At 46.5% G+C, this 27173-nt stretch overlaps 1 protein-coding gene across 1 annotated transcript in view; it reads right to left on the bottom strand.

Annotated features, from left to right (window-relative positions):
- Positions 1-27173, bottom strand: part of LOC308155258 (ryanodine receptor 2-like) — a gene marked incomplete at both ends in the record, with an annotated part of 76705 nt that overhangs the window by 32675 nt on the left and 16857 nt on the right. The window contains 33 exons of the mRNA XM_080528539.1: positions 2251-2326; positions 2656-2733; positions 3739-3876; positions 4187-4276; positions 4745-4823; positions 4987-5150; positions 6111-6251; positions 6366-6456; positions 6661-6881; positions 8723-8892; positions 10100-10220; positions 10761-10869; positions 12561-12720; positions 13163-13298; positions 14336-14439; positions 15758-15890; positions 16420-16534; positions 17205-17481; positions 18203-18308; positions 18788-18988; positions 19192-20080; positions 20210-20436; positions 20589-20675; positions 21130-21292; positions 21721-21881; positions 22131-22236; positions 22505-22839; positions 23193-23401; positions 23671-23845; positions 24279-24490; positions 25198-25345; positions 25706-25865; positions 26954-27037. Of these exons, the coding sequence (XP_080384665.1) occupies positions 2251-2326; positions 2656-2733; positions 3739-3876; positions 4187-4276; positions 4745-4823; positions 4987-5150; positions 6111-6251; positions 6366-6456; positions 6661-6881; positions 8723-8892; positions 10100-10220; positions 10761-10869; positions 12561-12720; positions 13163-13298; positions 14336-14439; positions 15758-15890; positions 16420-16534; positions 17205-17481; positions 18203-18308; positions 18788-18988; positions 19192-20080; positions 20210-20436; positions 20589-20675; positions 21130-21292; positions 21721-21881; positions 22131-22236; positions 22505-22839; positions 23193-23401; positions 23671-23845; positions 24279-24490; positions 25198-25345; positions 25706-25865; positions 26954-27037 (5666 nt within the window). The remainder of the gene's footprint in view (positions 1-2250; positions 2327-2655; positions 2734-3738; positions 3877-4186; positions 4277-4744; positions 4824-4986; positions 5151-6110; positions 6252-6365; positions 6457-6660; positions 6882-8722; positions 8893-10099; positions 10221-10760; positions 10870-12560; positions 12721-13162; positions 13299-14335; positions 14440-15757; positions 15891-16419; positions 16535-17204; positions 17482-18202; positions 18309-18787; positions 18989-19191; positions 20081-20209; positions 20437-20588; positions 20676-21129; positions 21293-21720; positions 21882-22130; positions 22237-22504; positions 22840-23192; positions 23402-23670; positions 23846-24278; positions 24491-25197; positions 25346-25705; positions 25866-26953; positions 27038-27173) is intronic.

Genomic DNA, 27173 nt, shown 5'->3' with positions numbered 1-27173 from the left:
AAATTATAAATATTAAGATTTTTCCACTGATTTGTGCTATAAATGCCATCTCTGTATGATTCCAATCACTTTTTACAGTCAAGATCGCCAGATTTGGAGACTGTACGGCAGTGACGAGGTCACCCCTTCCCCAGAAACTGAATGGAGCGCGGGTAATAAGCAGGTGCCTGTTACAAACTGCAGTGAAAAGGCACCAGAGGGGCGACAGCAGCTATCACGTCTGCTTCACTGAGGGGCGTGTCTTCAATACACTGTATGGAGCCCACATAATTGACGCTCACTCTCGCACCATAGCTAGCTAGCTCTCTAGCAACAACATTTCCAATGGCTGCAAAAATGGAAAACTTTATATCTAACCTTAAAAAAGACTGGTGTGGGTGTTCTACGGAGATTAGTGTTTAATGCTTTCCCTTCTGTTCTCTACTAGGGACAATGTTTGGAATAATGAAGGATTTTGTGACTTGGAAAAATCTGCCTCAACAAACATGAAAAATCTCATTCAACTCATTTCACAGCCCAAAACTTTTGGAACCTCAAGGTTAGATCTGACTTTGAATGAACTTATTAATGCGACCTGTTTCCTAGCCAAACAGGAATTAGCATTTTGTGGTAACGATGAGAGTGCAGAAAGTTCTTCTAATTGTGGCAACTATGTTGAGCTATTACATGCTTTTGCTGAGGAAGATGATAAGTTAGCTAGACATTTGGAGACATCCACTGTGTTTTCTGGCTCATCAAACAGAATACAGAATGATTTAATCAAAGCAGTCGGTGAGAAATGTTATCAAAGAGGAGATTAATCCAACCCCATTTGTTGCAGTTGGGTTAGGGTTAGGTAGTAGTATGAGACATCTAAGTACAGGGTATATACAGGAATCTTGAGGTTAATTTCAATACCTTTCTAAGACTTTTTAAAGACCTTGTCAATATTTTTCCAGACCTCACCGCCACTTGGAGCTGTAACCGTTGACATCAGTGACACCTTTAACTTAACAGTTTTAGTTTGCAATAGACTAGAGTCTAGACCACTATCATACAACAGAATGTTCCGGTTCATCTTTGTTTTTTAAAAAAAACGAATAAATTCACTAAACTTTTACTCAAAGTTTTTAGGACTCAAACTCTTTGGACAGAGTCTAATTCAGAAAAATACCTATGAAATTCAAGACCTCATAAAATCGTGATAAGAATTTTTAATACTTATTAAGGGTCTTGATTGTCCCAAAATTGATTTATCAACTTTTAATACTTTTCAAGACACCGCGGATACCCTGAAGTAGATGAGACAGCAGATGTCACAAACAAAGCCCAGGTCTCTGTAATTTTGTGTTATGTGGCTAAAGGTCAGTGGAGGGAGGCTTTCTTGGGATTTGATGATGTGAGTGATGACAGACGAGCACTGGCTATTGCTGATTATGTTTTGGGAGTGTTGGGGGAATACAATTGCGTTGCAAAGCTGGTAGCTCAGACGTACAACAGAGCCTCTGTGATGGCGTCAGATCTTAATAGGGTGCAGGCCAAGATTAAAGAAAAGGTACCTGAAGCCACGTTGTTCCCATTGTTATGCACACAAACTGAACCTGGTGATCTCGCATTCAGCTAAATGTATGCCTGAGTGTAAAACTATTTTTAAAAACAGTTGAGGGACTTGCAACATTTTTCAATAAGTCGACCAAGCAATATAAAAAATATATTTTCATTAGTATGAATAGTGGAACTGCATTTCCCTATAAAAACGTGAATGGAATACATAACTTACCAGTATGCGTGTTGTAAAGAATGCTGAACATATGGTCGCCAAACCAATAGCCATTGTGCAACCTGCCAATTGAATGGTGAATTTAAGCTACCGGTACCTCTATCGGGTGTGTAAATCCGTCTCTGAGAGTAGCCTCCACTACGAGTGCTCTGATAGTGCCTCCCCAACCTAGTCAAAATGCTACAAGAAGGACTCTACAGGGGGGTAGAGGGGACGGAGACGTTTCAGGAGGGACAGTTAGGGACAGGTGTAGCCTGAAGAGATGGGTCTTCAATCTACGGCGGACGATAGGGCAGTCCTGACAGCAGAAAGACAAACTGTACAGATGTATCAATCACATCTCTCCTCCGACTTCTACCCCCACCAGCCTCCCCTGCATGGCACAATGCACTTTGAGTTGCATTTCATGTACGAAAGGCGCTATATAAATAAACCTTTACTTACAATGCATCCACTGTTCTAGCTTACTACAACAAGGGAAGTTACGCTACCTTTAGACTCCAACTCCAGCTTCTTCCTCCTGGCCCAGGTGTTATGGTAGTTCTCTGCCAGCTGCTCAGCCATAGACTGAAGGGTAGACATGACATGCAGAACAGAATAGATAGAACATCATAGAATAGAATAGAACTTAGTAGAATAATACAGCAAAGCAAGGAATTGTAATGATCTTCTATTAATTTGATATGGTTCATTTCTACTAAAGCTGCCACAGGGGAAGCTGGTGGAGGTAGAAATTGGAGGACAGGCTCATCGTAATGCATGGAATGGAATGAGGAATGGCATCAAACAGGTGATACCATTCCTCATTCTGTTCCATGCATTATAATGAGCCTGTCCTCCGACTTCTACCTCCACCAGCCTCTACTAAAGCTGCAGCTACAGTGAGGATGACTTACACACTGATCCCAGGTCAGAGTCACACTGCTCATGTCCATAGGCTTGGGACTGAAGGTGGAGGCCCCCTGGAACGACAGCTGAAAGGCAGAGACACAGAGGAGTTGTATCATAAAAATATTATCTTCAAAATCTTTAACCCTTGCTGAATCAACCAAAGAATCTATACGTTTATCTAAGACCACATACGGTACAAGTCTGGTGGAGAAAGACTTGAAATAGAAATGCGCTCTATGTATTCCATGCATTACAATAAGCCTGTTCTCTGATTTCTACCTCCACTGGCCTCCACTGGTACAAGTATAGCATCGCAGTGCAAATGGAATGAACTTGAACAACAGTAAAGCACACATGAGAAGGCAACAGGCATGTCACAAACAAAAGCTAACAATAGTTGCTCGGTTAGAGGGGAGAACCTAAACAGGGGTATAATAATAATAATAATAATAATAATAATAATAATAATAATAATAATAATAATAATAATAGTTTTATTGCCATGCAATCAACTTGTCAGTCAATTGTTGGAATTTGGTATTTTATGCTCTAGTAGTCAAGGGGTTGGCCATAGATGGCAACCCTGGAGCAATTAGGGATTCAGTGCCTTGCTCAAAGACAACCCCGACACATGACCAGCCAGGGTTCGAACCGCAGAACTGCCGACCTTGCAATCATTAGACACCGGCTCTATATCCTGAGCCCCGGCATGGTGACAGTAACGTGTGAGCTCAGAGCTGCAGATCCCCGTTTCTATGGTAATGAAGCTGATAGTGCAGGGCCAACCAGAAAGACTGATCTGAGCGTGATCGTATCTTGTCAACTATAATCCAATGGGCTCAAAATATGAGAGTGTTCAAATTACTTCCTTCCTGCCTGTCATGCACTTGCTGTCTTTATAACCCACCACCACCACCACCACCACCACCACCACCACCACCAGCCAAAGACCCCGTCTACCTCTCGCCCTTCCCTGGGATACCATTCTCAGGATGACAGGGCCATCGGCAAAACTACTGTAGCTGAATTCTAAGCTGTACATATTCAATAAAGCTGAAAAGATCCTAATTCAGAAAACTCTCTCACACCTGCCCAGCCTGAGATACGCGCCGCGCGCAGCTGTGCAGGCTGAAGGCGTCCCCCTCCTTGGTTCTCTCCACGGTCCATCCGAAGGCCAGCATGCTCCTGACCGTCTCCTTGATGGCCCAACGGTACGTCTCTTTGTCCTGAGGGTGAACACAGCAGAGGAACCAACTTGGTGCTGGACAAACTGATCCTGAAGTGGAAAATGTATTGCTGGAGCCTGAGGGCATTATTGTGGCATGCTATTCTACCCCCCAAAAATGTGATGAAGCATTTTACAAGTTCACTTTGAACACGTACAGTGCAGCATCTGGCCCCCGTCGGGCACAATTCGATTGCAGCAGAGCAATCTAAATGACCAGAAATTCCCATCCAATTTACAGAAGGGAAATCGAAAAAATCTCGACCGAAAGTCATCTCTGAACTCTGAAACACTTCCATGCAGTAGTTTACCCTCTCGGACACGGCTCTGTAAGGCTTCAGGAGGGGGTGGACTTTGCTGTTCTCGCACAGCTGCTCTCCGTGGACCCAGCCGTGGGCAAACTGACAAAGACAGCAAAGAGAGACATGCATATAATCAGACTATGTCGGCTAATCTTCTCTCAACATACAATAGTACTTACAGAATATAAACTGACACGCGCGCGCGTGCACACACACACACACACACACACACACACACACACACACACACACAAAGACAATATAGGCTAATCTTATTCAGGTACACGCACACACAGGCACCTGCCTGTTCTCTCTCTCACTCACACAGACACACACACACACACACACACACACACACACACACTGTAATACAACAACAGAGACCGATCTTTTCCATACAGGTTTTTCATAACACAAAATGACAGCCTTTACAGCGCAAATGTTAGTACTGTACTGACATTCAGAGACAGACTGTTTTAATCAACTCTACAGTGGTGCCGTTTAAACCAAGGTATAATAAATCAATATGTCTGTCAACCTAAGCTATGATGGATGGTTATGATATACCTTGTCCAGCGACCACTTCTCGTGGGTATGCTCTGCGTATTTATTCACCACAAACTCCAGTCTCTCTGGAACGGACACACTATTAGAAAAAAAAGATCAGTGTAACAAAATGAGTTCATAGAAAAACACTTGGCCTTTGTGTACTCAGAGTACAAGTCCATTCAAGCAGGGTGAACTTCCTGCAGACTGCAGAGAAGAGGACAAGTGAGGGCTGGACAGTCCTTGTCTGGCATCAGGCTTACTTGGAGGTTTCGATGGGTTGGGGGTCAAAGTGTCCCTGTGTGTCCAGGGAGGGGTGTCTCTCCGTCCAGGTGCCACAGCCAGGGTCCATGTGGTCGGGGGGCAGAGCCCCCCCTATGGCGGCCAGACACAGCAGAGCCAGCCTGAACAACTCAGCCTCGTAGGGCTGTGGAGGAGAGGAGATAGGGAGACCGTATCAACACGCAGACGAGAGGATAGTGGATAGCAGGGGAGGCTGGTGGAGGTAGATGCATGGTATGCATGGAATGGAATAAGCAATGGTATCAAGCATAACAAAGAGCCTGTCCTCTGATTTCTACCTCCACCAGCCTCTACTGACACTACCATATAGACCCAAAACAGGAAACAACAACAACACTGCAAGCCAAAACATTGCAATGCAATGGATTCGGTGAGTAGTGGGGATTACTAGTGGGGATGTTTTGGCTGACTCGTGAGTGTGTCATTGATTTTCAACAATGTTGAAACTTATTTACACTTTTCAGAATAAAAAAGTCAGAACATTTTGATTGGTTGCCGACTTTTCTTTTCTTTTTTTTCTTTTTGGTTCCCGGTTTCACCAGCTCCTGTCACATTGCAATAACTGTTATACTGATGATGACACCACCTCACCTACAATGGGCTCCAACTTGCTGGTGCAAATAGTGCTGAGCAAAACATTCCTAACAACTCATAATACTTTGCAGTATTAATAGTTAATAGTAGTTAACAATGTTTCTGAGAAGAAAACGTATTATTCAGAGTTTTAGTAAGCAGTCTGAAAAAGCATTTGCATATCATGGAAACACTGGGTGCAGCGCAGCATTACAAATTCCTTAATTAAGATGGTGTTTTGTATTGTTCTAAAAATGTAAAAACGGGTGATTTTATACTTTCAACAATTTGTCTATTTGGTATTGGTAACCCAATAAAGATACTTCTGAAAAAAGATGGTGTTTTGTTTCATTGTCTCTGTTAGAAATATTTAGGTAAAGATGGCTGACTTTGCCCCCATTTTACAAAGGTTTGCTCAGTATCAAATAAGGAGCTCGGGGGAGCTTCCATTATATTGATCACACTCATATCCCTTCATAAAAGGTGTGTTCTTGGACTGGTCCTTCAGTACCTTCCTGGCCAGAGCGTTGAACACCCCCCAGAAGAGCTTCCTGGACAGGTGAAGTTCCTCCTCAGAGGCGGAGCCCAGGTTCCCCCAACCTCCAATCAGACAGTAGTACTTCCAGCTCTGCTCGTAGTGATTGGTCAGCAGCTGGGAGGAAGGTGAGGCGAAAGTCAAAACATGTGAGAGAAAGACAAACTTGGTTAAATATGGACACACACACACACACACACACACACACACTGTACAGTGCATTCTACTGACCTTAAGAGGCATCTTAGTGTGTTCCGTCAGAAGTGGTATATCACAAACCAGCCGTCGGAGGAGAGGTTGCATCATGGACGGCTTAAGCTTACTGGAAAAACACACACACACACACACACACACACGTCATATTAGATGTTTTATCTGTGCACTCTCTACCTCCAGTGATGTTGAGTGATGGGGTGAGTAATGCAGAAGTTAAATAACAATAGAGAGTCAAGAGTGACGTGGCAGTACAGAGAAACGATGTACATCAATAGATCCGCCCCCCGCCCCCCCCCTGTCTATCCCTCACCTGCAGACGGCCAGCAGACAGTCTTCGATTGCGTCTCTCTGGGCCCTGGTGAGGCTGAGGGCTCTGGAGAGGCGGTAGACGGCCTGGAGCAGAGCGTCCACCAGGAGGTGCTGGCCCTGGGACCCGCAGAACAGGCTGGAGCACTTGGTGAGCAGGGGCAACACGGCCGTGCACAGGTAGCGGTTCAGGGCCAGGGCCATGTCTGTGGAGCTCAGATCGGTCTGCAGGGAGGAGGGGGGGGGGGGGGGGGAGGAGGAGAAGGTGGTGATGTTTCGAAGGAAGAAAGGGAAAGGGATTTATCAGTACAACGAAATGTGTTTATGCTCTAGAGGGGGCATCTAGGCAAGGGGTCACAGCCATTAAAGGCGACCCCCGGAGCAATTAGGGGTTCAGTGCCTTGCCTAGGGGCACTTCAACACGTGGCCCGCTGGGGATTCGAACCGCTGCGAGCTGCAGTCTTTGCGATCATGTACTGCCTCTCATGCAGAGAGAGATCATGTACTGGTTGAAAGCTAGGGGAGGCTTGTGGAGGTAGAAATTGGAGGACAGACTCATTGTAGTGCAGTGGTTCTCAAACCTCTCCTGGGGGACCCCCAGCCGCTCCACATATTTGATCTGTTCCACCACCAGCACATCTGATTCGACTAATCAAGTACAAGGCAACTATGATTTGGTGGTGGTGGAACAGATCAAATATGTGGAGTGGCTGGGGGTCCCCCGAGGAGAGGTTTGAGAACCACTGTTGTAGTGCATGGAATGGAATGAGGAATGTATCAAACATGTGAACATGCATTAGTGAAGACGTGTTTGATACCACTCCTCATTCCATTCCATGCATTACAATGAGTCTGTCCTCCGATGCCTACCTTCATCAGACTCTCCGAAAGAGAGCCTAGAGGGATGTTAAGGAAGAAAGATCCAGTAGGAAATTGGGGGGAATCGAAAAAACAACCGTTATCCTTTTGAAGTCTGAGAAACAAGGGAATAAAATCCAGATGGGAGAGGAGAAGGGAAACAACGGTTAACAAAGGTTCTGAGGAGGTGTAGAGGGAGGAAGTGAGCGTGGAGGAAAGGTGGTGCAGCCCTGAGGCTGGGCCACCTTGTGAAAACACATCAAACAATCAAACGTTATTAAAAACACACACACGTGCACATGCATGTCATCCAGGCGATTGTTTTGTTCTCCCATGCTGCAGTGGTGAAAATCGAACAAATCCATTGGGGGGGAACTCTGGTGGGTCCAGAGGAAAAGTGGATGATGAATTTAAAGTATTTAACACCAAGTTAATTCCCGGAACCTGGTTCCTATGGTCCCCCCGCCCCCCCCCCCAACACCCCATTTCCACCGTGCTCTCATGAATGGACAGGGAAACACTGCCCCCAAGTGTCCGATAGTGGTGATTGCGCAGATCTCCCTATTCACAACTTCAATCTCATTCACTTAAAGCTGAAACACCTCCTTGGTGTTATGGTCCGTCATCCCAGTGATGTTATACACTGTAGGTCCAAGGGGAGACTAGGGGAGGCTGGTGGAGGCAGAAATCGGAGGACGGGCTCATTCCATAACGCATGGAACGGAACAAGGAATGGTATCAAACTAACACATGCTTGACACCATTCCTTAATCCATCCCATGCATTATAATGTATACGTTACGGTACATGTGGGAATACGGTACATGTGGGAAAACTAGGGTTAGGGTTAGGTGCTAGGGTGACTTGGTACATGCTGGCATGTCCAACTCTAACCCTAACCTTAACCTTAACCCTAGCACCTAACCCTAACCCTAGTTTTCCCACATGTACCGTATTCCCACATGTACCGTAACATATATATCATGCATAAATCCACCTTTAATGGACCCACTCTGTGCAGTAGCCAGGAGGAGAGGTGGTCACTCTGGTCGGGTTAAGACAGTGAGTAACTTCAGAATGGTGGATCACTCCATTCATGTTAGTGGTGTGTTAATCCTGTGCTCTTGTTGTTGTTGTGGTGGTGGTGGTAGCGGTGGTGGTGGTTGTTGTTGTTGTTGTTGTTATGTAACTGTAGCCCTCTCCCTCACAGTGTCCAGAGAGGCAGCGGCCTGCAGGTCCGGCAGGAAGCCCACTTCCAGCAGGCGAAGCAGGAAGTTCTGGTCCTGGATGCCGTAGACCCGGTCCAGGAACAGCACCATGGCTGCCTTGTGGTCTGGGCAGAACACTGTGGACGGGTTCGGTTCTACCACGGTGCCGTCTGTGTAGGAACGAGAGAGGAAACCAAACCAGACTTGGTCGGAAAACAATCTGTTGAGCTTTATAGATCGGTACTGCATGTGTCTAAAGGTTTTGTCTATAGTGAAAGACTTAAAACACTGATATGCATTTTGTGAAACATCTGGGGAGGCTGGTGGAGGCTGGTGGAATGTAATTAGGAATGGTATCAAACATGTGTGTTTGATACCCATTCCTTATTCCATTCATTACAATGAGCCTGTCCTCTGATTTCCACCTCTGCCAGCCTCCCCTGGTGTAAACTGCTGGTGCATGTGCATGTAAACCCTGTAACGTGGAACCTATGACAGTTTAACAGCTTACTCATACAGTGAAGTTTTACAGTAGATGGACACTAACACAGTAAACCAGTTCTGATCTTACACTAGATGACAGTAAAACAGTTCTGATCTTACACTAGATGACAGTAAAACAGTTCTGATCTTACACTACATGACAGTAAAACAGTTCTGATCTTACACTAGATGACAGTAAAACAGTTCTGATCTTACACTAGATGACAGTAAAACAGTTCTGATCTTACACTAGATGACAGTAAAACAGTTCTGATCTTACACTAGATGACAGTAAAACAGTTCTGATCTTACACTAGATGACAGCAAAACAGTTCTGATCTTACACTAGATGACAATAAAACAGTTCTGATCTTACACTAGATGACAGTAAAGCAGATCTGATCTTACACTAGATGACAGTAAAACAGTTCTGACCTTACACTAGATGACAGTAAAACAGTTCTGATCTTACACTAGATGACAGTAAAACAGTTCTGATCTTACACTAGATGACAGTAAAACAGTTCTGATCTTACACTAGATGACAGTAAAACAGTTCTGACCTTACAGTAGATGACAGTAAAACAGTTCTGATCTTACACTAGATGACAGTAAAACAGTTCTGACCTTACACTAGATGAAAATAAAACAGTTCTGATCTTACACTAGATGACAATAAAACAGTTCTGATCTTACACTAGATGACAATAAAACAGTTCTGATCTTACACTAGATGACAGTAAAGCAGATCTGATCTTACACTAGATGACAGTAAAACAGTTCTGATCTTACACTAGATGACAGTAAAACAGTTCTGACCTTACACTAGATGACATGAGGTAAAACAGTTCTGACCTTACACTAGATGACACGAGGTAAAACAGAGGTGCTGACCTGCAGCCACGGTAGGGATCTGGAAGGGAATGCTGACGACCCCCTCCAGGTCCTGTATGGGGATGAGTGACCTCAGGATGGCCCGTATGCGGATGGCCTCACCTTTACCTGCATGGATCAGCTGCACCACGCGGTCGACACAAAGACATTAGAGGAGATCAAGTCAACCTCGTGGTCCTGACGGAACGTTGTCATGGACACACGCAGTGCTGCTGTATAAACAATTAATATTTACTGTACTGTACATAAACAACCTAAAAACACTAGCGTTTTATCAGTCGATCCGTCAAAGGGAGGCTGGTGGAGGTAGTAATCGGAGGACACGCTCATTGTAACGCATGGAATGGAATAAGGAATGGTATCATACATGTGTGTTTGATACCATTCCTCATTGCATTCTATGTATTACAATGAGCATATCCTCCGGTTTCCTTATTTCACACATCCAAACACTGCCAAATCATGTCAATGACTTGGGAGAAACTAACAAAGGCATAACATAGAGATGCCTGCAGGTTCATAATTATCCAGTACATTATTGTTCCCATGGAGACACAGACTCACAGGAGAGAGGGAAAAAAAGCTCCAGCTTTCTGGACGACCCTGCACTATCAATCCCTGCCTGTCCAATCACGGCGCCGTATCAAAGCTGGAGACTCACATGCATCTCTGGGGCGCAGCGACCCAACAGGTCGATGAGGGCAGAATAGAAGGTCATTATTGCGTGGCCCATGTGGATAAGGTCATCCTCCTCATCCTGGAGCACGTCTCTGTGTGTGTGTGTGTGTGTGTGTGTGTGTGTGTGTGTGTGTGTGTGTGTGTGTGTGTGTGTGTAGGGATAGAGGGAAAAGGGTTTTTTGACATGACATGACTCACACTCAGGGCATGGTTTAAACAACATCATTACATTTGTCATTGTTGAAGGGTGAGGCCAAGCCAAGAGCTACTGCAGAAGGAACCGGAATCAGGGACATCTATCTATCTATCTATCTATCTATCTATCTATCTATCTATCCTCCAGCGTCCAGGGCATCTATCTTGATATCCTCCACTGGCTGGACAGTAAGTAAGTAGCCCTGAGAACAGATGGTCTCGAGCCTAATGGCCCATCTCCTGTTTCAGCAGCGTGAGACTGATGTACAAGTACACCCCCTGGACATGACGCAGGGTCTTACCCCCAATCCAACCCCTTAATGCTTGCTGAGTGCCAAGCCGGGAGGCATCAGGTACCAATTTTTATAGTCTTTGGTATGACTCCACAGGGGATCATACTCACAAGCTCCAAATCTCAGGGCGGACACTCTAACCGCAAGGCCACTGAGCTGGTAGTGGCTGGGCAGCAGTAGAAAAGCTTTGAAGGTACACTCTGGGATATGACGTCATAGCAAAAACAAGTGGGGCGATGCTGCCAGAGACTTTCAAAGACACAGATGCATTATGTGTTATCAAACGCAAAATGGTCTCTGTATGTTTTTCTTTTTATAATTGATCACAACCTGTTTAATTTTACTTTATTTTATTCTATTTTCTCAATTATTCCTTCTGTGACTGAGAGATTGGATAGGGGCACACAGAGTTCCTGTATGGACAACAACCTTATTGATTTCCTCTGAGGACAAGATGGACTGAGAGTGATACTGATATTCCCTGAATCTATGATGACTAATGGACAAAGTAACCTGTGACACAAAGCAAACTATTGCAGACATATGTAAGAATGCAATACCCACAATGACCTGTCTGTTTTTTTGTTCTTTGTTATTCATGTAAAAAAAGAAAAGAAAAAAAAAGTATTAAAAAAAAAAGACACGGATGCAATAGACTAGAGAACAGAGGGGTACTGTTGGTGCTTTTCGCACCTTCTCTCTCTCCCCCTAACAGACTACTGTTCCCCTCGCCTGGCCTAGTTGATATTGAGTTGGACTTGTGATCAGAAGGTCATGAGTTCAAATCCCACTTGGGAACACCACCACTAGTGTGCCCTTCAGTAAAGCACTTAATCCTAAATTAATTACTCTAGGGAGACTGTCCCTGTAATCTCTAATTGTAAATCGCGTTGGATAAAAGCGTCCGCTAAATGAACCCGTAAATCAAACGTGTGGTTGTGAGCGTCTCCCGTTCAATTCACATGTCTTTGGTTCTCATCCAGGCAGCTTGAGGCTAGTTTTAAGAGACATGGAAGGAAGACCAACGAAGAAGAAACCGATGGACATGGAAAGACAGATGGACATGGAAAGACAGTGAAGGTGAAAGTGAAGGGCAGTAGAACGAGTGGACGCTCTCGTTCGCCCTTGTTCTTGTAACGATGCATTTATATTTAGTTTTCATGGGGTTTTCATGATGTCACGTCGTATCCCAGAGTTTCCCTTTAAACATATTGGTATATTAAAACAGAAAGACGGGTTAAGGTATTACCCTACAGAGGTACCATCCAGTGTCTCAGGCTCCCTGTGTAACTCACATGGGTCCGTCCATAGTGGGGTCCTCTGAGATCCTGATGGCTTCCTCCATGGCCGCGAGAAGTCCGTCGCCACCCTCCCCTCGCAGGGCGGGGCCAAAGCACTCAGGCCGGCGAATCAGCAGCCTCACAGCCACGTAGGCGTTGTCCTCCACGCTCTCACCTGTCGTTACGAACAACACAACAGTTGAAAAAATACTTTTGTGCAATATGACAACCCTAGTTGACTATCTGTGCAGTATAGTACAGTGGATTGTGTACATAGCCTTTATTGATGTAAACCAGCTCCTTACCTTCTTGTGATTTTTATGCTTTTATGCTTTTTCTAAAAGGTTTTTTTTTTTTTTTTTTTTTTCCTTTCCTAACACCAGGGGAGCCACCCCTCCTAAATTTCGTTGTTTGGTACCTGTACTGTAGCAATGACAAATAAAGTCCATTCCATTCCATTCCAACAGTTGACCTCACCTGTTTCATAAAATGTAGGTGGTGGGAGCATTTGAGTGTGAGGGCTCTATTCATTCTATACTGACTTTTCTCTGCACTGCACCCCTAACCCTTTGACCATTCTTGACTACTGATGTATCATGTAGCATGTAGCATGTTACCATTGCAGAACACAGCAAAGCGGAGGAAGTCCAGGTAGCGTTCCCCCTCCACAGGGTTCCAGCCAATGTCAGGGTAGCCTTTAGACACCAGCATAGGACAGCTCTGGAGGCCGCAGGCAGCCAGGTACTGAACCACCTTCGGGGAGAGAGGGGAGAGAGAGAGAGAGAGAGAGAGAGAGAGAGGGGAGAGGGAAGAGGGAGAGAGAGAGAGAGAGAGAGAGAGAGAGAGAGAGAGGGGAGAGAGGGGAGAGGGAGAGAGAGAGAGAGAGAGAGAGAGGGAGAGGGGGGAGAGGGAGAGAGAGAGGGGAGAGAGAGAGAGAGAGGGGAGAGGGAGAGAGAGAGAGAGAGGGGAGAGAGAGAGAGGGGAGAGGGAGAGAGAGAGATATCTGTAAAGCACTGTAACCAATTTTAGGGCTTCTATGTAACCTTACCCCCCCCCCTCCTCCCAGACACATGTTCCTTCAGGACACATACACATACAGTGATAGGACACATACACATACAGTGATAGGACACATACACATACAGTGATAGGACACATACACATAAAGTGATAGGACACACATACACATGCAGCGATAGGACACATACACATACAGTGATAGGACACATACACATACAGTGATAGGACACATACACATACAGTGATAGGACACACACACATACAGTGATAGGACACACACACATGCAGTGATAGGACACACACACATGCAGCGATAGGACACATACACATACAGTGATAGGACACATACACATACAGTGATAGGACACATACACATACAGTGATAGGACACATACACATACAGTGATAGGACACATACACATGCAGTGATAGGACACATACACATACAGTGATAGGACACATACACATACAGTGATAGGGACACATACACATACAGTGATAGGACACACACACATGCAGTGATAGGACACATACACATGCAGTGATAGGACACATACACATACAGTGATAGGACACATACACATACAGTGATAGGACACATACACATGCAGTGATAGGACACATACACATACAGTGATAGGACACATACACATACAGTGATAGGGACACATACACATACAGTGATAGGACACACACACATGCAGTGATAGGACACATACACATGCAGTGATGGGGACAGGTAAAAGGACAGGGAGTAGGAGCTCTCTGACCTTCTCCAGGTCAGGTTCCCTCAGCGCCAGGGCCAGCTCGTTGTTGTCCATGACGGAGGCAGCGGCCACATCCAGAGGGGTGGCACCTCGCATGGAGGGAGAGGCTGGCGAGTGGAGGGATTCAAGCATGGTCAAGCACCATCACAGAGGAATCAGAGGAATCACCAGGCGTGTGTATACTACTACAAGGCTCACGGGGTTTAGGAGTTGCTGTTTCTAACACTGAGAAATATACACTTAGAATGACATAATGAAGAGCTCTCCATTGAAGACACTTTTTAGTCTACACTCTTAGAAAAAAAGGTGCTAGTTAATACCAAATGTCCCTGTAGTGGAATCCTTTAAAGAAGCTTTGAAGTTGTATTGCCATGTAGAACTCTTTTGGGTTCCATGTTGAAGCCTTTCCACAGAGAGTTCTACATGGAATCCACAAGGGTTCCACGTGGAACCCTAAAGGTTCTACATAGCCACAAAACTTCAATGGTTCTTTAAAGGTTCCCCACAGGGACAAATTAAGAATGTGTTTGGAACCCTGTTTCTAAGAGTGTAGAGGGTAAACAGCCCTTCTTGTTAATATAGATAATCAACTGATACTAACGGTAAGCATCAGTGGAGGCTGGTGACTTCCAGAATTGAGGAGGCCAATTTTTTTTACGCTTGCTCGCTTCACTCGCGATGGAATGTTCCCTGTTCTTCTTATCTGTCTTTGTTAAAAATTATTAATTTGTGTTTGGCGGTACTGAAGGGATTGGGACACTCTCAGGATGGTGGATGAAGCAGCTTTTATTGCCTGCACAATGGGTCATCAAATAAACAAAACAATATTGGCATGAATCTCTGGTCCGCCTGCAGCAGCTATTGTCCCTTCTGCTCAGGCTCACAACATTCACCACAACATACTACATACAATCAATGACATGTCAAAAGCACTCAAACACTATGTCAATCAGACACACAACATACAATTCAGAACAATACTTCATCCATTTCTAATATTTATCCTGCAGAACAGCACTCATACGCGTGTGGCGGAAAAAGGTACTACATGGAGGCCAGGCCTCCTGTGCCCACCCATTTTCAGTGATTTGGCCAATCACATATTGCCATGAAAAAATTTGCATTACATTGACTTCTATGAGAAACCACTTTCCGACAGGAGGCCTGGCCTCCGTGTAGTACCTTTTTCCGCCACACGCGTGTATGAGTGCTGTTCTGCAGGATAAATATTAGAAATGGATGAAGTATTGTTCTGAATTGTTCTGAACACAATGTTGTGTGTCTGATAAAAAATATAATTATTGCTTTTTTAAATCTCTCTCTCTTCTCTCAAATTATTGGGGAGGCCAGGCCTCCTCCACCTCTATGGAGGAGCCTCCACTGGTAAGCATCCCCTGGCTAGTCCAGACATAATACAGGCCCCACCTAGTCCCACGTTACTGTTCTCCAGCAGGTAGCTGAGGTGGTCAAACATGGCCCCCTGGTTCTGTCTGCTGATGCGACAGAAATAACACAGGAAGCGACAGCAGTGGGCCACCATCTTAGGAAAGGTGATCTCCTACAAGAGAAGAGAACAAATAATAATAATCAAAACAATAAAAATACCATATTGATTCTCTCTTTTGTTCCTAATGCACTGAGAGCATGTTGTGTATTTATGGGCTAGAATTGGATGAGATAATCCTTGTTAATGTTAATTAACATTGGCCAATTCAATACCACTTTAATTCATTTTAACCCAATTTTAGGCCCAATTTGATTCAGCAAATAGTACTGAGCAGAGAAAATAATACCTTCCAACTCAGAAAACGACATCATGATTTTTTATTGTAGCTTGACTTTAACAATGGTTAAGCATTAACACTGCGGAAAACTGTAATTCATTAATCTGAGCTTCTCATAATGCTTTGTTTAAATGTAAGCAGTATTCCAACCTCCCATTGGATTATTCTTATTAATCTTCTTTCTTCTTCGAATTTTGCACATGCAAATTGAGGGCCAATAATATCTTAAATATATTATTAAAATAATAATATTATGTCCCCTTCATATCTGCTGTTACATCATGAACCTAACATGTGTCTCACCTTGGCCTCTCCCTCCCCCAGCACGTTCACCATCACCTCCATGACCGTCTCATGCATCCCCAAGGCCCTCATCAGGTTGGGATGCTGGTAGAAAACTTTATTGTTCATGATGTCTCTGCACAGGAACAAAACAGTATAGGGACAGAGCTTAAGATCAGTGGAATTGGAATTGACTTTACACGATGATGCTACCTACTGTATGACGCCAAAGAACACAACACATGCATGTATTATGAATCAATAAATGGGTTAGAGCTAGGCATTTTTTAAGCAAAGCGTTGAGCGTAGAGAGTGTCTAGCTGTAGTAGCTAGCTAGCAGTACAGGGGAGGCTGGTGGACATTGTAATCGGAGCGCCGGCTCATTGTAAAGCATGGAATGGAATAAGGAATGCTAGCAAACATGCATGACCGGTATTTGACACCATTCGTCATTCCGTTCCATGCGTTACAATGAGCCCGTGCTGCCAATGAGCCTCCATTGTAGCAGTAGTATTACCACCACAGCCATACCCCAGTCCCCACCACAGCCATACCCCAGTCCCCACCACAGCCATACCCCCGTCACCACCACAGCCATACCCCAGTCATCACCACAGCCATACCCCAGTCATCACCACAGCCATACCCCAGTCATCACCACAGCCACACCCCAGTCATCACCACAGCCATACCCCAGTCACCACCACAGCCATACCCCAGTCCCCACCACAGCCATACCCCAGTCCCCACCACAGCCATACCCCAGTCCCCACCACAGCCATACCCTAGTCCCACCACAGCCATACCCCAGTCCCCGGATCATGAGGCCCTCCTCCTCCTTGCCCATGCGGACGCTGAGCAGCGAGCGGATCTGCCCCAGCGAGGCCAGCAGGGCCATGGTGTCCTCCACAGACACCTGGCTGATGGTGTAGGCCCTGTGGAGGGGGGCGCCCAGCTGGCCCCCCAGGCCCTGGTACTGGCGGTGCAGGAGAGAGAACATGGCCCGCACCAGAGCTGGCTCCTCCATCACACACTCCTGGGCCCAGCGCACCACCGTCTCTGAGATCAGCTGCTGGAGGCTGACTACAGGGGAGTAGGAGACATTATAGGAGATTACGGGAGAACCATACACCTAGCAAAAACAATTGGAGACACCAGGCTGGTGGAGGTAGAAATCCGAGGACGGGCTCATTGTAGTGTTGTCGTAATATATTGTAGTGTTCGATACCGTTCCTCATTCGAATTTCATATATTACAATGAGCCTGACCTCCGATTCCTACCTCCACCAGCCTCCGTCGGTGTGACAACGTACCGTACAGGTTCACTCACTAGTATTCTGGGATCTGCTGCTCTTCTCGAGCTCTGTCGTTCTCTTCCTGAAGCCCGTTACTTTCCCAACTAGACTGAAGAGGCGGTCCTTGATCGACAGGCCAGAATCCTCATCGAGTTCTGCGACATCATCGACTTCGATTCCTGTGCATAGTAAACAAAAACGACGACTTGGTGAGATATTGCACTCTTGACTTTCAAGACTGTCAAGTGAATGCCTGGTTACTGAATATTGGTTGTCGGCATTAGCCCACTGAGCTAAGGCCTAGCCTTCCAGTCTCAGGGAAGGCTGTCATCATGACGTCTTAGTTCATTGAACCACTACAACATTTAAATAAACTTTAATATACATGCAACATTACAAAGTTTAGGTAAGTTCCCTGAAAGCTTTGGTTTATCATCTAAAAAGTATCCTCCATCCAAGTCCATTGGATGGACTAGGAAGCTTTGTGAAACACTGCCCTGGTCGCATACCACAGTGTGCCGTCAGATCCTGGTGGAAGTCCAGCAGAAGTTCTCTGACCTCCTCTGGACACGGGCAGTCCTGTTGCTCCAGCCTGAAGCCCAGCAGGATGTTGATCTGAGAGAGAGAGAGAAAGAGAGAGTGGGGGGGGGGGGGGGGGGGGGGTAGGACACAGTCACTGGGATATGATCACACAGTCATATGATCACACAGGATATGATGTTAACAGTAATCCCTAGGTAAATACACAATAACAGCATGGTATAAGCCCATTGTTATTTTGTAATATGTACGTACAGTAAATATCAGGCAATCAGTTCTAGTTATGATGTAAATATTCACCGGAATGGTCATTATGATGAATTTACGTTTTACGTCAAGTGGTAAATTAGATGACCATGCTTCAATAGATTAGCCTAAAATACAACAATATTGGATTAGACTATGTTTACAGAATTTAGCTATTCTTATGGATGTACTGTATGTCTATAAGCAAGAGTGTATCTTGACTCTTGTAAGCAACTCCAGTCCTCCTAAGCCAGAATGCCCAGCTGTGCCTGTGTTTCTACCTAGCAGCCTCTGCTGGACCTCCTTACCTGCTCCTGTGGTGGCGAGCGGAACTCCTTGGTCTTGCGGGCAGTGAGGGCGGCGGACATGTGGAGAGCCTGCATGACCTCATTGTAGCGGAAGCGTTGGTTGTCCTGCAGGCGCCCCACAAAGGTGTCTGAGAAGGCCACCACGGCCTCCACCCTGTGGCGCAGCTGACAGTCACACAGGTACTGCAGCAGGTGACAGATCTGGAGAGGAGAGGAGAGGAGAGGAGAGGAGAGGAGAGGAGAGGAAAAGAGAGGATAGGACACTGACAGCTTAAGAGAAGTGATAACAGATTGAGTTTCACTGATAAGGAAGATCTTACATTTTGAAGAAGCTGAGTAGCTGCTAGGTGAATTATACAAAATAATACAAAAATGACAATGGATTGTGTACGGATCTTTCCCACCTCAAGTTTGACAGTTTCCGGAAGCTTCATTTGGAGAAGTCCATGTTTTGGAATGCACTCTTTCTTCCCTATAACCCCCTCTTCTTCCATCCTGCTTTCTCCATCAGGTTCTTCCTCTTCCTCCTCCTCCTCTTCTAGAGTGTCTGCCTCTCGAGAGAACACCCCCGGATCGATCAGCCTCAGCACTTTGTCCAGGTCCTTGTCCCCAAACACCCCCATCACCAGCAGAGTGTGGAACAGCCTGACCAAGGGCACCAACAGCAGCTCAATGCTGCCCCCTTCTGGATCCCTCACCCCCAGCCCCACCGCCCACACTGCCTTAGTCAGCATCTCCACAGTCAGGTCCTTCAGAAGGCCTAGGGGGATCTCTGGACTATCTCTATGGTGGTCCCCCCATACCCCACTACCACCACCACCACCACCCCCACCCCCTTCACCTCCACCACCGTCACCTCCCTCCCCATCTCCTCTGACAAAACACGGGGTGGAGAAGGTCATCCTGGGTCGGAGAGAGGTGCTGAGGCCCATGCTGGGTACCACTTGGGGGGTGTCGCCGCGGCTGGAGTTGGGGTCGGGGCCGGGGTAGAGGGTGATGGCCTTGGTCCGCTCTGTCATGGGTACGATGTACTCGTGGTTCATCATGAGGCGGGCGCTGGCGTGGGCGCTGAGGTGCACCTGGCTGAGGAGCTGGTAGAAGGCAGAGCGGAGCGGGCCGGGGAGGCGAGGGCTCTGGATGGCGTAGAGGAGCTGGGATTGGTCGACGTGGCTGCAGAGGGCGTGGGCCACGCGGGTGTTGCCCAGGGCGCAGAGGGCCGAGTAGAGGAGGAGGGTGTGGTGGTGGAAGGTCAGCAGGTCGCCCAGTTCAGAGAGCTCCAGGATGTCCACACACCTACAGGGTCAGATGCATCAGACAGACATACTGTACACCCAGGAGAGGCTGGCGGAGGTAGAAATCGGAGGACGGGGCTCATTGTCATGCATGGTATGGAATGTGGAATGGTTATCAAACACATCTGACCTGTTCTCCTCCGGGATGTGGAGGGTCATGAGCTGTAGAGGCTCGGAGCACCCCACCCCCCAGCCGAGCCGGTCGTCCAGCCGGGCCGTCTGCACCTTCAGGGCGTGGTCGGGCACACGGGTCCACTGGACGGGCGACAGCACCTGGACCTGCAGCCTGGGGGGGCACTGGGGCGTGGCGTTCCTCCGCTGGCTCCGGAACAGAGCGGCCGACAGGGGCATCACATTCTGACCAAGAGAGAGGACAACCAACCAGGATCTGATCAGCTGACGGACATTACCTTAAGTTAAATATTAGATTTCATCCCCAAGAGAAGGATAAGCAATTCAACACCATGTTAACAAACGGAGAAGGTAATCAGAGACTGTTACCAGGTTACCTTAACACTCCCCAGCTCAAACTGGAACATGTTTCTGTTGGTGGGCTTGACAAAAACGGCAGGAAACAGCCTTGTGCTGGGCTCCACCTGGTAGAGGGCATGACAATCAATCAATCAATCAATCAATCATGAAATGTATTTGTATTTGAATAGTTCGTTTTACATAGACAATTGTCTCAAAGTGCTTTACAGCAAGAACAATACTAAACAATATCAACAATAAACACAATACAAACAAGACAGAAAACTACTCAGTCAGCTCTGAGAATAGCTCAATATAGCTCTAATGTGAGTCACATTACCATTCTATTCCATACCCGACTAACTAGTTGTTGAAGCTCCCTCCGAGATTGTTCTGACCAGGGGAGGCTTGTGGAGGTAGAAATCGGAGGACGGCCTAATTGTAATGAAGAATTGTATCAAACACTTGTTACCGTGAGCCCATCCTCCGATATCTGCCTCCACCAGCCTTCCCTTTTACCCATAGTATTGCAACTAGCGTGAGTTGCCAACTTGTCAATGGCAGTGAGCTGAGGTATACCTGGTAGAAGGCCCCTACTAGCTCCATCCCACTGGAGGTGAAGGTGAGCAGTCCGGTGGTGATGTCTATCAGACAGCCTATCTCCAGGCCTGTGCTCCTTCTGCTCTGTGACAGACCGGTGCCCTCCCCGGCACACACCATGTAGCAGTTACAGCGCTTCACACTTCCAGGGACAGGAGAAGAAGAAACAAGTGAACATGTTGTCCCCCACGGTCAATCAGTTGAATTTTGTAAATCTCTATTGACAAGACACATCATTCACGTCACGTTTTGTCAACATTGTCCCAGTGGTGTCTGAGCATGTGACATATGAACAGACAGAGACCGATCCACAGTCCCCTCATTATGGGGGACAATTACACTCTGGGTTCACTAAAAGTAGGCATGTCCATCTTCTGGTGCTGGCAGTCACACTATCCTTTAACCCCTGGGTTGTCATTTCATTATGTACAGTATTATTGCCACACAACAATAGCCTAAATCTCTTTTTGGACAGAGAAAATAATGCTAGTGCAAGCCAGCTAGAGAAACATCATTTTTGTTTATTTGAATTTTAGAGGGAATTTTAGACGCAACATTGAACGGACGGACCTCTCGTGGACCTTGCCCATCTCGTCCCCGAGGGTGACGGTGACTGTGCGGACCCTGTCAAGGTCAAAGGCCATGTCCTGCTGGTGGAAGTCGGAGGTGACCCAGCCCACCCACACATTGGAGGGATCCTGGCTGGGTAAGACCCTCACAGAGTAATAGTACTGTGAAAGATCAAAGGGAAATATAGAAGTTAACATAAAAATACATATTACGGTACATATTATATATTATACATATTATTTTCCTTAAATACTTGTGAATAAAGTAGTGTGTAGTTGTGTGAGTAATGAGATTAACAATTCACCACCGAACCAGCATTCCTCCCTCCCTCCTTACTTAAAGGTTCAATACCCAAAACTAAATGGAAATGCATGGGGTAAAATGGAACGGAAGGGAAAAACAGGTCTTACCGTAGAGCTCTGGACTGGATTATCTTTGTCAACTTTGACCTCTTCCAGCAGACGGGCATGTGAGTGGCTGGTGTTCAAGCCCGGTTTGGTCTTCTTCAACATGAACCTGGAGCACACAGACAGACACATTGGCTGGCTTGTATTTGATACCATTCCTTATTCCATCCCATGCATTACAATGAGCCGGTTTCTCCCTCCACCAGCCTCCCCTGTTGCAATGCTACTGTATGAAGACTCAGTCAGGTATTGGGGACTTTATATTATATTATTGTTGCTACGGTTAACTTAGTATATTTCATTCAGACAGATATGTTATAGTCGCTAAGGTCCCCCAATCGACCATATAATACAGTACCAGTGTGGTTTGGACCTACCGTTGTTTGAGTTTGGATGTTTTCTCATGACTGTGGTCCTTGTGGTTGTTCAGCTCATCTCTGGAGCCAGCGGTTCCCACCCAACGGGACGACTTCATCAACACCTCAAAGTCAGAGTCCAGCTCAAACTCCTCCAGCTCCCTCCTGAGCTCCCTGCCGCCACTGGTGCTGGCGGGGAGAGTGCCCCCTGGTGGTCTGGAGAGGGCCTCTGCACACTCTATGGGCATGCTGAGGCGGTAGAAGCCCATATCGCTGCCACCACTCTGGGGTCCGAATGACCTCTGAGTGACCCTCAGGCACGGTGGATGGTCACCGGTCTCGTTGATTCTTGTGACCTGAGGTAAAAAAAGAGAAACATCTGGATTAGTGTATCGAAGGGGGAGAATGACCAGAGTCAAACTGCTGAAGGTCACTACATTGAAAGGCTGGCTGTACTTCAGTGGAGGCTGGTGGAGGTAGAAATCGGAGGACGGGCTCATTTAATGCATAAAAGGTGTTTGACACCATTCCTCATTTCATTCCATGCATTACAATGAGCACGCCCTCCTACCTTCGACCACGCCCTATATGTCTACCTCCAGTAGCCTGCCCTGTTGTAGATGCCCCTCCGTTCCAACTGAAATATTCTGCTCCCAATCCCCTTATAACACGTTTTTTTGTTGTTGTGGTAGTTGTGGAGATGCCTAACCAGGATGTTTTGATGTTGGGGCGCTACGGGGGTGAACTGTGGCTGCCTCCAGCTCATCCAGAGGGCAGGGTCTCTGGCCACGTTGACCGCCCAGGGATCATAGCCCTCCTGTAGGCCACATACGTTGAAGTAACGCAGGGAGGCCACGTCACGGCCCAGGTTCAGCCTGCACACCTGGTTCACCCCCACACCGCACACAGGCATGAGACCTGGGTGGAGAGTGGGGTTGTTTGGGGGGGGGGGGGGGTTAGTTGGTAGTTGAAGGAAAGAGAATGAGAAGTCGAAAGGGTAAATCACCAGGGTAACAGTCCATTCCTAGTACACAATGTAAACAATCAAGAAAAGGGAGACAATCAACTCTGGCACGCTGATCTCAACGGTGCGCATATGCTGACATCTAACGAGTGCCTACCGCTGTTCACCTCTTTACTTACTCCAAATATCTCTAGTACAAGTCCTGGCATGACTGTTTACAGACCTTCGCTGATGTCAAAGTCCTGGGCTGCCAGCTCTGATCCACGGTCATTGAGAAGCAGCTGTCCATTGAGGGTGACCATCATGGTGCGTTCAGCCATGTCCACCAGGCAGCCCACCACGTCTCCACACTGCCACGGTCGTCCCAGGGGCTCGCCCCCCTGGTGCCACCACTGTGCCTGTGTCAGAGAGAGAGAGAGAGAGAGAGAGAGAGAGAGAGAGAGAGAGAGGGAGGGAGAGAGACAGAGAGAGACAGAGAGAGGGAGAGGGAGAGAGGGGGAGAGGGAGAGAGGGAGAGAGAATGAGAGAAAGAGAGAGAGGGGGGGAGAGAGAAAGGGGGGGGATAGAGAGAGAGAGAGGGAGAGGGAGGGAGAGAAAGGAGGGGGAGAGAGGGAAAGAGAGAGAGAGAGATTGACAGAGACAGAAATGACAGAGAGACAGACAGAGATACAAAGACAGAGATAGAGAGACAGTGAGAGAGAGACAGTAAAGTAGAAACACTATCAAAGGCTGCCCACCCACCCAACTGAACTGTATACTGTGCATTCTCTGGAGACTCTCTCCGTATATAGTAGGATCTTGGGTATACAAAGGTATATTAGCTCTTCTCACCTTTGAGCCGTCAAACACAAAAGCCTGTTGGTCCGACCCCAGCTCCCCGTCTGGTGGACAGCCGGGCCGAGCCCAGCCCACTCTCATGTCCCCCGCCGTCACCACCTCCAACTCAAAGTACCACTTCCCCCGGGTCAGCGCGCACAACTTATCTGACCGGAAGACCCGGAACTTCTCAGCCGAAGTGTGACACGACGAGTCTGACATCACCACTAAAACCCAAGGGAGTTGCACCATGTTAAAATCACAGTCTGTAAAGGATTTGCAATGCGTCAACTAGAAGTATAGACGAATCCCTATAAAACATTGGCAAATAATATATATACAACAAAGTTCAACGTTGCATGGTCAAATCAACTCAAATGACCTTTCTGTCTTGGTTGGTAGTTACTTTGAGGAGATATGGCCACAAATCCAGAACTTTCTCTACTTGTCCCTCTCACTTCCATAGTTTGTTGTTAGCAGTGACTAAAGAAGAAGTTAGTAGTGGCTATTTAAACAACTCTGAACCATGGATTACAGTTATTCCTGGTCCACTGACTACTTTCAGGGTAAGGAACCATCTGACTCTAAGGTGTAAAAAAGTGAACCATCCCTTTCACTGCCAATGTGTGTTGAAATAGTTTTCGTCATTCTAAATTCAAGTATAATACACATTTATTGATATTGATATTCACAATAGTGCACTCAATGGTGTATATGGACTTAAATGTACAGTATGTTGAAAGTTGTAGTTCATACACAATTACACAGCCTCTGACATACAACTACTGTACATTGTCTTTATACCAGTACCATATACCAATGAGTACCATTATGAAGCATGACATTGATATTCACAATAGTGCGCTCAATGGATTTTAGAACGCTGACAGGCAGTGAAGAGGTGAGGTGACTGTGAAGCAGAGGAGGTACTGACCGTGGTCCTGGTCCAGGGGCTCCAGGCTATAGCCGTAGCCCAGCAGGATGCACACGGTCTCCCTCACGCGGCCCCTGCCTGAGCCCCTGCTCCTCTCGTCCAGAAGGGCGTAAGGAACCAGGTGGGGGCTCCGCTTGGCCTTCACATCCTGCAACCAACCACCACAAAACATCACAAATCATACAGCCTGATCTACCTTCACAACTAAACATCTACTGATCCAGTACTGCCCCCGGGGACCTGACGGAAGCTTCTTCACACCAAGGGGGAGGCTGGTGGAGGCAGAACTCAGAGAACGGGGCTCATTGGAACGCACGGAATGGAATCAGGAATGTGTTTGATACCACGTGTTTGAGCCCGTCCTCTGATTTCTGCCTCTGATTTCCACCGACCTCCCCTGGTTCACACTGATAAATCAGACGCGCTGTACTCTGTAACCCCCTTCTGGGGGAAATAAGACATGAAGTGAAACAGAGTAGGGGTCGGGGCAAGTTCTACCCGACAGTACCTGCTGTGAGCCGTAGGTCCAGCCCTGCCTGATCCTGCCCCTGGACCACACGTTGTGGTCGTTCTCAGCCAGCAGGTCCACCACAGCCTCCTGGGTGGGGATCAGTGTGATGTGACCCACGTCTACGGGGGCGGGCCGGTACCCGCTCGGCTGTTCGTACCTACGGATGGTGGAGGAGAGAGGGGAGGGTCACGGTGTGTCTCTCGTCGTAGACGGATAGAGAGAGCCCGATCCAAACCACACTGGATTATCTACAGGGTCACTACAGTATCAGGAGAAGCTGGGGGAGCTAGACATCGGAGGATTGCTTTTTCCAGCAACTGCTCCTCAAAGACCACACAAAACACAAGACACAAAGCAATCCTACATACGGACCAGAGGAGGCTGGTGGAGGTAGAAATCGGAGGACGGGCTCATTGTAACGCATGGAATGAGGAATGGTATCAAACACACGGCATGCCCACCATAGACGTGGGTTACGTCACACTGAGCCCTGCACAAATGGTATCAAACGTGTGTGTTTACCATTCCTCATTCCGTTTCCTGCTTTACAGTGGGCTCCGATTTCGACCTCCACCAGCCTCCCCTGGTCTGTATGTACGATTGGAGTAGCTGTGGCTGGAGTACTGTGACAGTGAAGTGGAGGCTGAATGAACTCATCAAGCAGGTGCATATCATTCTACGGAGTTACCATATGGAATGGGCTAGAGGAAAATATGAAGGAAAGCAGGAATATTGCTCTATTTAAAAAAAGATTTAAAGAAATTATTTTTGTTAAATACCAAAATGAGGAAAGGGAAGGTTGTTAATCTTCTGGAAACTAAGGTGTGGTTTTCTGTGTCTTTTTCTTCTGTATTACATTGTGGATACTGATGTTTGTTATTTATTTATTTTGTGTTGTTTCAGTATTAAGAATGGAAAATTATGTTTATTTATTTATTTTGTGTTGTATCAATATTAAGAATGAAAAAGTATTAGAACGGATGATACTGAAATATATGTATTAATTAATTGGATTATATAATGTAAGCATAATTGTTAAGTATAAACAGGGGTAGGACAGGATAAGCCTAGGCTTCTTCTTACTCCTTTTCGAACAATTGATAGGACTGTACTCTACATATTAGTTTTTTTTTTTTTTTTTTTTTTTTTTTTTATCATGTTCGAAATAAAGATTCATTCATTCATTCATTCATTCATTCATTCATCAACACCTCCTAAGCTGTGAATGTCTGGAGAGCAACATACTTGGTGGAGAGCCTCACGTGTCTCACTCCCTCATCAGCGTGGTCGTCTGCCAGGCCAATATGGAAGCCAAGGGCTAGGATTGTCCTTCAGAGAGAGAGACATATAAAGTACACTAGAAACAGCATAGAATACATATCTATTAAGTATGATACAAAGGGTTCTATACGGGGGAGACTGGTGGAGGTAGAAATTGGAGGACAGGCTCATTGTAATGCATAGG

This window comes from Nansenia antarctica, assembly GCF_963989245.1.
Source record: "Nansenia antarctica genome assembly, chromosome: 1".
Classification (NCBI taxonomy): Eukaryota; Metazoa; Chordata; class Actinopteri; order Argentiniformes; family Microstomatidae; genus Nansenia; species Nansenia antarctica.
The sequence above is the reverse complement of the archived record's forward strand: the minus strand, read 5'-3'. Positions and strand labels throughout refer to the sequence as shown.